Source organism: Xiphophorus maculatus, chromosome 22 (genome assembly GCF_002775205.1).
Source record: "Xiphophorus maculatus strain JP 163 A chromosome 22, X_maculatus-5.0-male, whole genome shotgun sequence".
NCBI lineage: Eukaryota > Metazoa > Chordata > Actinopteri > Cyprinodontiformes > Poeciliidae > Xiphophorus > Xiphophorus maculatus.
In genome coordinates, this window is record NC_036464.1 from 7,966,040 (window position 1) to 7,980,148 (window position 14,109).

At 35.8% G+C, this 14,109-nt stretch overlaps 1 protein-coding gene across 7 annotated transcripts in view; it reads left to right on the forward strand.

Moving 5' to 3' along the window:
• The window catches only part of lyst (lysosomal trafficking regulator), a 77,888-nt gene that overhangs the window by 27,410 nt on the left and 36,369 nt on the right, over positions 1 to 14,109 (forward strand). For 6 of the 7 annotated variants that reach the window (XM_023327451.1, XM_014469251.2, XM_023327455.1 and 3 more), the window contains 5 exons: positions 3,924 to 4,872; positions 5,600 to 5,761; positions 9,366 to 9,522; positions 13,069 to 13,283; positions 13,368 to 13,434. In XM_023327451.1, coding sequence (XP_023183219.1) covers positions 3,924 to 4,872; positions 5,600 to 5,761; positions 9,366 to 9,522; positions 13,069 to 13,283; positions 13,368 to 13,434 — 1,550 coding nt within the window. The remainder of the gene's footprint in view (positions 1 to 3,923; positions 4,873 to 5,599; positions 5,762 to 9,365; positions 9,523 to 13,068; positions 13,284 to 13,367; positions 13,435 to 14,109) is intronic. The other variant, XM_023327452.1, reaches the window with a different exon arrangement.

Consider the following 14,109-nt stretch of genomic DNA (forward strand, 5'->3'; position numbering starts at 1 on the left):
ACAGTTCAGGGATTGTATGAACATGAGACATAAAACTTACCCAGCCACCTCAAAGAAGACTGTATCCACTTGGTCATGAGATCCCCCTTTCCAAACCCGTGGTAATCGTCACTAATCAATAATTTATCCTGTTTTGGTGTCTCTAGTAAGAGATGCAAGACTATTGACTGTTATGTAACATTGTTGCCTGTCTTTATAAGGCAGGTATTGGTGATCCACATACTACATTTCTTTTTCAACACCTTAAAAAATATCTTTAAGAAGATCTACATAAACATATGGAATTGAATCATTATGGGTTTTCTTTTGTGACCCATTTAGATTGGGTTCAACTAGCTTGGTGTATGAGAGATAAGTGAGCAAAAGTTCTCACTTTTGAGATGCTCACTCAAAAGTACACCTAATTTTAATTGTTTATGTAAAATATTTATAATTTCTATTTGTGTTTTTTTGCTGCATTCCCAGGTAGTTTGATGGACTGATCGATATTTTACTACTGAAACTGATTTTGGCCAATTTGGATTCCTCTGCTGTTAAATCTGCAAAAACATTTAACAGCAGCATTCAAAATATTTTCTGTCTTATATTAGCAATTATTGCATTTCTAAAATAGCAGCCATTTTGTGTATTCCTCAAAGATTTTTAAAAGGCTAAATGCCCTATATCCTCCATGTTGCAAACTGGAGCGACTTTGGTGTACTCTGCTCTAATTTGGTGTTTTCATGTGAAAATCTTGTGTCTCGCTGTTTTGCAGTCTGTTTGAACCGTAGAAATATCAAAACATGTCAAAGAAAACATACTTTTCCTCTAAATAGCTTCTTGTGTTTCTATATTCTTCCTCTGACTTCTCTTTTAAACACCTCATTGATGCAAGCAATAGCTAACTGTCTTCCTTCAGTAACCACTTCCACCCCAAAGAGTGTTGTTATAACCTGGTAGAGCTTACTTATGGGGCTTTCACTGATTGGAAAAATAATTGATTTTTGAACTTCCACTCTGAAGAACATATTTTTTTTCTTCAGACGTTTTTTTGGTGCATCTCTGTTGAAATAGTTTTTGTGCCGCATTTAATTCAGCTGAGTATGTGGGGGGAAAAAACCTTTTGGATAAAGTTACACAACTCTAATAAAACGTTTTGTTATTCTTCGAATATTCATATTAAACATTTAAGTCCTAAATGTATCATAATTCGTCAACACTTTGCGCTATCTGAAAAATTCCAACGGTTTCTGAAAGGGGAGATGTTGCTCTTTCCAGCCGATGTCAGGTTATTACAGTAATTTCACTCCCACTGTAGCAGGGGGTGAAATTAATCTGAGGGGCGCTCTTTTAATAGAGGGTAAATTGTAAAATAACTTGCTAGATATTGAAAGTTCCAGTTGTTATGCATAAGTGGGCAAATATATTTACTCACAAGACATTTAAAGAACTGCGTACAGTTAAAATAAAAAATATCCAGCCAACATTTTAAATTTAGGACATAGAGGGTTAATCAATTCATCTGATGCCTGGCTTGGACTGACATGCCACATTTAAAGTATTTAACCTGTTCTAGGAAACAAAATGATCAAATCTAGCTACTGGAGAAATTGCTTTTATACAAGCCCACAATTTGAGGAAAAAAAAGTACATTTGATTTTTATGGTTGTTCTGTAAATTAAGGAGCTCCATCTGCTGGACCAATCTGGTAACATTGTTTTGATAAAAACAGAATTGGTAGATTATTAAGTTTCTCATGCATATATTAGGTAACATTAGAGCGTTTGAGGATAATTAAGACAAGGAATTTTATGCTCTGACTCTACATCTGTGACCGTTGGCTTAACACAACTCGCTTTCATAAAATCGTACATATCACGACATGAGGAGTTAAAGATGAGCCATCTTGATGGAATTTCACGTTGTCAATGAAACCAGGAAATGTTCCGGAGAGCAAATCTAATAAAGAATGAGATAAACTGGAGGAAGGGTGAGGAAAGGGTTTCAATTTCAGGGAGAAAAAATAACAGCTTAATTTATAAATTGCATCTATTTAATTCATAGATGTCCAGCTCCAGTCCTCAAAAGTCAATGTCCTGCCAGTTTCAGACGAGTCTCTGCTCCAACACAGCTCATTCAAATGTTCCACTTTGGACACCACTACTTTAATTAAAAACCATTATTTGTACTGGCAGGGAGTTGATGTGTAAATTCAGGAAATATCAAGTATTGTTTTTTGATTTAACCTTATCCTAGAAGTTAAATAAGATTCTTTTTCGTATTAGATGTAATATTTTGTTATTCATATCTCTCATTTGTATTAAAGTTGAACACAAATTTAAATCCACGTCATAATTATAATGGCTCATAAAACACAAAGAGCAAAAAGCATAATGGATATCAAATACAGTAGCAGTTGTGGTTTAGTTTTAGCTCATTTAAAGCTGTTAGCTACTGAGTTACATATATTGTGGTCTATTTATATAAAGGTGCTGCTAGTGAATTATGCAAGTCTAGTACAGCTGACCATGCTTTAGATAATCTGCATGTGGTTTTCCCAACATAGGAAGAGAAATTGCTCTATTATCCATTTAGATTTTTACCACACTCACAAAAAGAGGCTAAAAGTGACTTTTTAAAGATTATTTTGGATTTCCTTTCTTGTTGTGTCTCCAGGTGATACATTATACTTTCTATAAATATATATCTTTCTGTCTGACAGACAGTTGTGCTTAGTACAAGCATATGTTGTGTTAGAGTCAATTAAACATATTTATTTAGAAGCACGGATACGATCGCTGAAGCAAGAATAAATTTACCACTGACTATAAGGGACGTATTTATTTATTTCCTGTACTTTTAATTCACATATGGATTGATAGGAACACATTATAGGGGAAAATGTATTATAAATCACAGTGGACATATTGGTGCTAAAAATCATAGCTAGATTTGATCTGAATTAATTAGATTTATTGACTGAGTGTGACCTTAGGGTTGCGACTGTCTCTAATGCAGTTGGTCATTTTATCTCCCTATCTTCTGATTTGGTTGTTTTCCAAAAGATTAAAAACACACGTTTGAATTTTCATCTGTTTTTATCTGTTTCTCACCAGTACTGTTATTCATTTGTGATATTTAAAGGCCACTGAATTAGAGTTAGACCCAAAATTATTCATACCTTTGGTAGATTTAGATTTAAGGTAATTTTCATTCAACTTAGAAGTTTGTTTCTGATGTGAAATGAGACGGGCTTCTTGTTTAGGGATGATAAAATGATGTAAAAAGAGTGAGTTTTAAGGAAAAATAGTCTGTTTTTATTTACACTTAAAATAGTTTGCCTTTACAGGCATTGCCATCAAAATATTTTAACTGCTGAGCAACATTTTGATAATATGCTTCAGGTCTTTGAGGTTGGAAAGCCTCCTTTCCATCACCCTCATATTTTTCTCCCTTAAAAAAAATTATATTAGATTCAAGTTGGGACTCTGGCTTTTCACATGTTGACGTTAGAAATATTTATTTAACGGCTTTTTATCCTTTGCTACAAATGATCAAGCATTCAGTAAAGGAATGCCTTTTTTAGGCAATAAAATGTTTTGTTTTCTTATTTAAAAAGGAATTAAATTATTTGTTTATTAGTAACTTTTTATTTACTTCTAGAAAAGGCATGAGGCATAAGAAACATTTGCAGAATGTGCCCATTTCTTTTTGTCTGATTAACCAATTAATCTTCAGAATAATTGATTACAAAAATAAATGTTAGTTGCAGACCTGTAATATTTTGCATTTAAGCCAAAAAGTTACATTTTGGTCTGATCTGACCAGATGTTGCCTTTTTCTACTAGAAAGCATAAACTAGGCAATCAGATTTTAAGTTATGTTCATATTCAAAGTATTTCATCGTAGCTCTACTCATTGTAGTTTCACGTTTTGTGTTTCAGAGTGGTGCGAGACCTTTTCATCAGCTGTAACGGGCTCAACCAGGTGACAGAGCTCGTCTACCTCGACCAGACTCGCTCTTTGGCCTTGAAGGTGTTTGAAACTCTGATCATAGGAGTTGGACATCAGCAGAGTGACGGGCTTCTTCATGAGCTGGAGAGTGCTGACACCAAAGAAAGGGAGGCCATCCTCGGCCTGGCTGAGGAGCTAGGGTCACGAGGTGTCGGAGAAGGCCCACAGAGCCTTAGCAAGTTCTACGAAGGCCTAAAGGAAGTGTATCCACGTCACAAAAGCCGAACTGGACAGAACCCTGGACCAGGGAGAAGCAGAACGGAGACCCACCTGCATGTGATCAACCTGTTCCTCTGTGTGGCCTTCCTCTGTGTCAGCAAAGAGGCGGATTCTGACCGGGACTCTGCCAACGACTCTGAGGACACTTCAGGTTACGACAGTACAGCGAGCGAACCTCTAGGGGGCCGCCTGCCGTATCTGTCCCCAGACAGTGTGGCATTGCCCTCTAAAGAACAGCTACGGCGAGCCGCCGACGTCTGGTCTGTGTGCCGCTTCATCTACATGGCCAGCCCTCTGTTCCAAAGGCAGTTCTTCAGGCTCGGAGGACTGGATGTGTGCCTGCGCCTCATGGCCATGGTCATCCAGAAACTCTCGTGTAAGAGCAAGGATGGAAAAACAAAGAAGAAGAGAGAGGGCAAAGGGAAAGGCAGCCCAGAGTCTGCAGTTCCTGCTGCTTCACTGGGATCTGAAGATCCTCCATACGAATCAGGAGATTTTCACAGTTTGGGTCCGACTGAGGGGAAGACCAAAGATCCAGGAAAGAGGTTTGATGAACAGTGGCAGCTTCAAAGTATTCGTCTTCTTGAGGCCCTGCTGGCGATTTGTCTGCACAGCGCTAACTCTGCCATGCAGAGGATAGAACCGGAGCTTTCTTCTCAGGTTGGTTTATCATCTCTATGGCTAATTTTCTTTAATTAATTGATTATTGAAATAATCATAAACTAATTTAGTAATTGATCAATCACTAAGTGGTGTATGCAGACTCCAAAAAGGCCATTTATTCAAAGAACAATACACTCGGAGACATTATTAAGCCAAAACTGTGCAAAAATATGCACACATTTGGCATTTAAGATAAAAAGAACCTTTATTATAGTTTTAGCTTCACCTGGATCAAATTAAGCACCTTTTGATGTCCAATTATTAATCACTTAATCAAAACAAACAATCAAAGGCCGAACTTTTCACATGTTAATGTGAAATTTTGTATTTTTTATTTTTTTTTAGCTCCAGATGCATCATTTGCCACAAATAATCAAACGTACACTAAAGGAATGCTGTTATTGCATTTTGGGAAATAAAATGTGTATTTCTTTCATTTAAAACGGTATTGAATTATTAGTTTATTAGCATATTTTAATGTATTTATAATGTTTTATAAAAAGGCTCGTGGTTAAGTGAAAATCTGCAGAATGTGCCACTTTTTAAATAAGATTAATCATATTAATTGTCAGAATAATTGATTAATAGTTGGTTAGTTGCAGCTCTATTTATTATCTCCGTACCTCAGCTACAAAACAACTATAACATTTAGTGAAAACCTGACCTGTAAACTTTTTGCTCACACTTTGAGAAGCCCTGATCTATTGCATTTTAACTTCAACAGCCTCAGTCTGTGGAGGAGACCCTGTTGGAGGTGAGAGACCAACTGTCTCGCTCAGGTGTGGTGAACTCTGACCTTGCAGTACCTCTGTTTGACTCCCTGCTGCGAGTGGCCTTGGCTCAGGTGTCTTCATGTACTGATACACCTGAGGAGAAACCAGAGAGGGTAAGTTCTCTGGTTAGAGAACCAAGATAGCAAGATACAATCTATGCATATTTTATTAATGGGTTTATGTCGGCACTCGATTTTGATTTTGACTTCAATACGGCAAAAACACAAAATCCTACCAAGGATTTTTTGTGTAGTTTCTAGTGCAAATATTTTAGTTTTTTTTTACTTCAAGTGTGTTAACTAAGTAAGTTACATTACAATTTAAAACTCAATTAAGGTCAACCAGCCCCATCATCCCCCCACTTCTACGAAATCAAAATGACCTGTAAGCTTTCATTAATATCTTGAAAGCCAAAGCAGCACAAACAAAAGCTGTTGCTCCACAAACCAGCACAAACGTAGTTGAGTTGATTGAGACCAATTTTGTATGATTCGAAGACGGTAGGGGGGCTGGCTGACCTTTCATGACCTCTAAAAACATTTCTAAATATCTTTAAAATGATAGGAGCACAAATAAAAAAAAATTGTTGCACAAACGTTTGACACCAATTTTGTCTGATTTGAAGAAGGGTGTCTAGAACCTAGACCAAAAATACTTGGTAAGATTTTTTTTTTTTTTTTGTGTAGTGAAACTTTAATTTTCAACACAACTTTTTTTCTTGCTGCATTATTTCAGCAAGATGTATAAGCTTATTTTAAGTAAATATCTCCTTAATATTGATGAAAAAGTACTGATTCTACTGACAGATAAATTAACTCATAACATGGGAAAAATGTCTTGTTTTAAGTGCAATAATCTGCCAATGAAACTAGTACTTTATCAATATTAAGGAAGTATTGACTTAAAACAAGAAAAGTTACTTGTAAGTTTGTTTGTATTATTTCAAATGTAGTAAGATACTTGCACAAAAGAATTAGACCAAAGTTACTTGGTAATATTTTATGTTTTTGCAGTGTAGTAACTTTAATTAATATGTTCTATTTTACTTTTATTGTTTGCTGCAGCTTTTTCAAACTTGGATATAGGAAAGTGAAGGCGATAGCAAACATGCCTGTCCAGTATTTCCATTCAGAGCCATGGATCCATGACATATTTGTCTTTAGGGTGTACTTAATGTTAAATGTGCTCTCAGTTGAAGAGTTTACCTTTCTACTTATTCAAGTTTGGTGAGCTGATTTAACAAATTACATTATTTTTGTGGTATTTTAGTGGAACTGACTTCTTAAAAAAATGAAGTTAAATGTTGCTACAACAAAGGCAGAGTTTTAGTAATTGAGGAAAATATCTAATTTTGATTAGAGGATGTTTAGATTGCAATTTTTTAGCTTAGTTTTAACTTTCTTGTCTCTTATTCCTCCTCTGCTCTGTTATTTTTAAATAAATTCCAACCAGCCATAACACTGAGTTTAGCAAGTTGGCAAATGGTTGCTTGTTTTTCAAGATGTCATGAAGGTGATAACTAAGACACTATCACCCAGTTATGAACATTATCAACTCCCCCTCTGCTGTTTCCGTTCTGAATTACCTGATTTGTTGGTATCAAACCAACATACCTGATTTCTTTAGCATCGTTTTCTAACAATAACTTCACCTTTATGGTAAAATATAAAAACAATACTATAAGTAAAGAAGTTGAGCATAAATGAAAGGAAAGCAGTCATCCAGCAAAGTATTGTCGGTCACTAAAGTAAAGCATTTACACCATGTTGCTGAGCAACCATTATCTGGACATCAAGATGGGAAACGTAATTACAGCGTCCACAAAGAGCAAGCATGACCTATTTAAATTTACACTCAGTTTCACCCACTTTCCTGTGTTCGGTGCTAAAGCATTTTATTTTTATCAGCAACATTTATCATCTATAACGAATCTGAAAATTAATTTAAACTTCAAACTATTTATAATAATTACAGCTGGCTGTATTTTGATGTGTGTCTCCACCAGCTTTGCATTATAAAAACCTCAAAGTGTCTATGAGCATCAGTTTTCCAGATTTCTCACTTTGGACTTTGACTAGGCCACTTAAACACATTAATGGGCTGTGACCTGTTTCATATTGGCCCAATTTAGGGGTGTTTAGCTGCTTGAAAGCTAAACCTCAGTTGTTCTAAACTGAGGTTTAGAGTATTTAGTCTCTGCTGAAGTAGTCAACATCCACACAGCATGATGAGGCCACTACCATGCTTCACAATGGGTTCAGGGTCTCGTCAGTCTTCTCCCACACAGTGTTTTGGATGTAGGTCCAAAATTTCAAGTTATGTAATGTTTTCTTTGTTTCAAGCTTCAAATTTGACTTTTTATTTGACTTTCTGTCATTCTTCCATAAATCGCTGATTGGTTTATCAAATGACAAATAATCTTATAGTGATCCAGAGTGCCGCACCCGGAAGCCTGACCATGCAAGGTCAATATTGCCCTCTTTACACTGGCTGCCTGTTTTGTATCAGATAGATTTTAAGATTCTTTTAACAACTTATAAAGTTTTAAATGGATTAGCCTTTTTAAACTTCACATCTATGTCCAGAACTTTAAGATCCAGTAATCAGTTGCTATTGGAAGTCCTTCGGACTTGACTTGAGCTCAAAGGAGATCGGGCTTTCTCTACATCTGCTCCTATTCTCTAGAATAAATGACCTTCCCAGATTAGATCTGCCCACACCCTCGGTCATTTTCTTAATCACTTCTTAAATTTTTATTTTATTCATTGGCATTTAATTGAGGCCTGATATTGTAACTTTTCTGTTGTGATGTTTTATTTTTATTTTATTTACTTATTTTTATGTTTTAATTCCATCAATTTATTCTATTATGGCATTATTTTTGTACAGCACATTGGAGCAGTTTTGAACCATTTTTAAAGTAGTTGTCCAGTTCGCAGACTCTTCCACCTGAGCTGTGGCTGTTTGTAAAGTTTAATTATAAGTTGACTTTTGAGGGATTTTTTTTTTTGCACTGGATTTAAAATCCATTTATTTAATAATCATGATTTTGAAGTGCAAAATTATAAGGTGTATAAAAGTATAAGGTGTATAAATACTTTTCTAAAACACTTTAACTGCATTGTTTCTGTAAACTAAAAGTATTGGATGAGAATATATCTTATCCATCTTTTTTTTTTTTTGCTCAGATTTATTGTTTTTCTAAGAGCTTAGTACTTTCTTTGTAGACCCAGCAGAGTGTGATGTCTACTTAAGAATTACCCAATTTGCAAAGCTCTAAAATTAATGTTTCGCAACAGAAGGTGTCGCATTTTTTGAGACGATTACCGACACGTCACAGTTAAAGGTATTGTTTCTCACATCTTGGTGGTGTCAGAATAATTCCTCCTTCTCTGCATTATTGTTGGGAGTTTTCTGATGTGTGCATACTATCACCAACTGTGCACAACAAGGAACTGGGCTGTGTAGATGCAGTTCAAGTCAGCTGATATTTGTCTTATGACCAAAAACTTGTACTTTTTTCCCTCCCTTTTTTCACCACATAAGTGGAAAGACCACTACTTATCATGCTGGAAATACTTTTGGTCAAGGAGATTTGTTGTTTTAATCATCAAAGGATTGGCGATTAATCTTAAATCTTACCACCATTTAAGGTAGCAGGATTGGGGAGGAGGATCTTGGTTTAGTTTCATTTAAGCTTTTTTTTTTTTTTACCAGAAGCTCCAGGTGTTTGCTGAGGGGGCGGCTCCGGCAGGAGATCTGTCTGAGGAGGTGGATGAGGTGCAGAGCTGCAGTGTCCGGCTCCCGGGGGAGGAGGAGGGCTACGACGCTGATAGTGAAAGCAACCCGGAGACCATGAAGCAGCAGGAAGAGGGTAGGTCCACACACAAATGTACACTCAAACTGTGTACACAACTCTTTGTTACTGCAAACCTGAACCGTTTGCTTCAGCTGTACTGTTTCTTGTGGATTACTATTAACGTCATCTGCTCTTTGCGTCTTGTTTTTGTTGCTGAGAAATGTCAGCAGACTTATCTGGCTTGACTAAGAGGTCATGTGCTGGTCTCAACCTCTGACCCTGCTGAAAACTTGCCTCGGGAAAACCTCATTTCTAACTCTAATCAACTCAAAACTGAATGGTTCTGGACTTTTTTTTCTTTCTTTTTTTTTTTTACTTTCGACCCGTTCTGTCGTGTGACAGAGATACATCCTCCTATGGAGGATATTTAGCAAGAAGAAGTTGATATTTTTATTGCGTATGGATGACAAAGCAGAAAGCAGCCCTGAGCCCGATGCAGGTTAACGAATTGGCCTGATTACACTGGTTTTCTTACTTTAATCTCCTCAGAAAGGACTCATTGTGATAAGTTTTACAACTGGCTGGCAGCGAGATGCTTTGGCCTCATAAGCTGCATCTTGTGACTTGAGGTTCCAATCTGATGGAGGCGCTGGCTTCATGGAAAAACAATTGCATCACCTAAAATAGAGAGCGTTTTAATTTTGAAGAATGAGAAAGAAAAACCCATCAGCTCTAACTAATGAATTATCACGTTTTGAACGGTTCTGTCTATGAAATGACTGTCTCTGTAAAATATTCATCTGGTTTTGAAAATGGTCCCTTTTTTGACCTTTAGTCAGACTAACTACAATCAGATGCATTGTTTTTTCAATCAATGTATCTTTTTCTACTTTACATAAAAAACATATATTGTGCAAAATAGTGATAACTGTGGCCATTGGCTTTAACATCTATAATTTATTTCGTGTCAAATTTATGAGTTTCTGCTTCATATTATTTTTTGGCGTCTTTCTCTTACATTTGTTTTCTTTTTTATATTTATTTTTAAATAAGGCACATACATTGATGTGCCTTATAGAATGTGTAAATGAATTATTATTCAACGTCTAATGTGTAAAGACGACATTACACACGTCTTTGTAGTTTTATATAAATTTAAAAAATATGTGTCAAAATACTCATTATTGCTTTCCAACGTGTTGAATTCACCTTTCAGCTTAAACTGTATTGTGCTAATCATCAATCTCTCATATACCTAGAGCCATTTTCTTACATTTGTTTTCATAAGATTATTCAATAATTTAAGAAAAACTGTTTTTAAAACCAAAAAAAAAAAAAAAAACTTGAGGCACAGACCAAACACATTCAGCAGTGCAACAGAAGAATTAAGGTCAACTTCATTTATACTTATTTTGTGTGTTTTAGTTCCAACTGCAGGCTTTCAAAACAACTCTTAAATGATTTACACTGATGTGTGTCTTTGGATGTGAGATCAAAGCGGCTCGCTCTCTAGAAAAACCATGACTGACGTCTGAGATTCTTCAAAATCTTTCAAGTTTGTAAGGAGCCTTTTTCTCTTAATGAGACATTCACACTTATTGAAGTACTTTTGCTTCACATACTGAGCGTAGACTAAATTTACTGTCACTCAAAACATCTTTTTCTCATCAGCTGTTGAATTTTTTAATTATTTTTGAAATTTTAACTTAGGAGATTTTTGTTTTTTGACTTTGTCAGACATTTCATAGCTGCTGATTAGACCTGATTTTGAAAATATTTACTTAAAGGCTTTTTAGGCATTTTTTTAATAGGAGTTCCAACAAATTCTCTGTTTGCGGCATAAATGCATTTAATCTTTTCTTTTCTTGACTTCTTTTGTGCTGCAAAGTGTTGTGCAGCATTTTTTTTTACACAACCTCACTAGAAAGCACCAATAACTTACCCAGTGTAACCAGTATCTCTGAACAAGGAAAAAGAAAAATACACATGGAAATGGACAGAGAATGAGGCGTTTTGATTAAAGAGCGTGCAGGTGACAGACGTGTTAGGATATGATATTTACTCGTCTGTCACTGTTACTCCAGCAGTAATGGTGTGACCTTTATTGGGCATTTTATCAGAATGTAAACGTCATTTAATTTTAATGACACGGTTCTTAAAAAACAGTGTCAGACCTTCAGGGGTTTGGGTTAAACTGCTGACAAAAATATGTTTTTCACAACTTAGTTTGTCTTTTTGGTGTTTTTTTATATTCTGTTTTAAATTGAACAATTAATCAAATTCTCCGTTTTTGAAAATAACATTTTTGGAAGTTGGGATTTTTTTTTTCCACCAGTGTACTTAAGTATTTATGTTCCATAGTTCAGTGATGTCAGCACGACCACGGCGGCCATCTTGTTTGGCAGTAATGTTTTACAGGTTCTATCTATTTGGACTTTGAATTCAGGTCTGCAAAAAATATTAGGGCCAGGCTACATTTTCAGAGAAAAAAGTCATAATATTCACACAGCAATAGGGTCAAAAATAATATAAATAAAAAGTTGTGATATTACCATAAAAATATATCTTGTAATGTTAGAATAATACATTTTATGGGAACTCCAACACAAAAAAAAGCAAAAAAATAAAATGATACATGATGAGTGTCTTGTGAAGTTGTACTTTAGTAGAAGTTTCACAGATAATACTTAACATTTAATAGAAATACTTAACACATCAACTTCAAATTATCTGTAGCAGGAGATTGAAACAATTGTTCAAACTACTGTTTACTTCGAAGAATTAACAAAATGAACTGGTCACGTCAAATCTGTTATATTGAAGCATTTTTCCTCATTTTCAAACATTCTTCTTATAAAAGTTCATCTTTATTCTGCTAATATTATGACTACATTCTCATAAATAATCAGAAATTCTCATAATCTGGCATTAACATGACATCATCCAACTCACAGAAGGGATGACTGAAGCAAAAGCCACATTTTGAAAATATTTTATGTAATTTATTTCTTATTTTAGAAAAAAAAGTGAGAAAAAATTTATTAAAATTGGATATGATACAAAAAAATCTTAAGTTCTATTTTTTAGCCATATTTCGCAGGCCTAGTTTGTAACATTACATGTAAGCATCATGAATATCTAGAAAAAAGCTTTACTGTCTTAAATTTTCTGCTCTGAGCAGAGAAATTTTGTGTTGTTTACATTCCAATACGTCACAAGCGTTACTCTCTACTTTATACATTCTTCAGGGAAAACTGTTAGACCTTACTGTAAATATACAGAAGACAGTATTTATGTGTTTTTGTGCTAGCAGAGCAGATGCGCGCAGGGGAACAAGCAGCTTCATTAATAAAAGGAGGTTCCAGTCACCGTGTGAGAGGCTGCAGGGCTGCAATCCTGTAAATCATGAGGGGAAACCCAGACTGCTCCAAGGCTGAACGCAGACCTCCGGCTAATTCATTTCCATGAGATTCCTCCAACATCAGTGGTTGGGAAAGGATGGAGTCTGGAGGCTATTCGTGTTAATGGTGTCAGCTAGTCTGTAGGGCCAATTAATAATCTTTTGGATTGTGTTTTTTTTATTTTTTTTTATCTTACCCTGCTGACTGGACATTTTCTCAGTAGGGAAGGTGGAGCCTGCAGTGTTGAATGAGTTTGCGGCAGCGGCGGAGGATGGGCCGGAGCGCGGCGTGCTGCTGTTCCCTGAGATATGCACCATGGAGTTGCGGCTTCTTGCCTCTGGCTCGCCAGACCTGGAGGTTCTCGGTCACGTGTTTCACAGCCTGCTGGGCGCCGTGCATGCCAACCGCCGCAACGCCACCTTGCTCTACGACCAGGTCAGACTGAATACCTCTTTCTCTTTGTGTTGGTGTTCACCGTCTTGCAGGTTTGACGTAACCCTTCACTTTGGTTTCTCACAGGGAGGAGTCAAAACCATCCTTTGTAGCTTTCACAACATCCTCAGTCAAACAGACCTCTCCTTTAAAGGTATGTCATTTATTTTATCCAGCAGAACATTTTGTGAAGCATGTCTAGAAGTTCATATTTTTACAGACATGACGTTTTAACTTCACCCCCAGAGTTCAAGCATAATATTTTGCTTAGATACTTGGCTAAATCTGTACCCAAAATAAGTAGAGTTGGACTTATTTTGCAATTTCTAATTGTTTATTTAAGATTTACTTCAGTGTCTGTTATTTCTCCTTAATAACCAGCCATTGCAAAAGTATTCTTACTTTGACACATCACTAGAGAATGACCTAGTTTTAGTTGGATATATTGTTTCTATCTCCAAACTGTGCTGCTGGAAAGGCATGAAAACTTGCGTTGGTAAGTGCTTGATATGTGTATCAACCACTTATCAAGCACTTACTTATCAAACGTGTATAAGTGCTTGATACACGTTTGATAAGTGCTCAAACTCAATCTAGCTGAGTTTGAGATATTTTGCAGAAAACAAAAGTCAAAAAGTGATCAAAAAATATATGCAAAGCCCTAAAGACCTGGAGCAAATTGTGATTCTAAAAAATACTGATGAAGACGGATAAATGTACAGCTCTGGAAAAAATTAAGAGACCACATAAAATGATCAGTTTTTCTGATTTTACTTTTTATAGGTATATGTTTGAATAAGATGAACATTGTTCTTTTATTCTATGAACT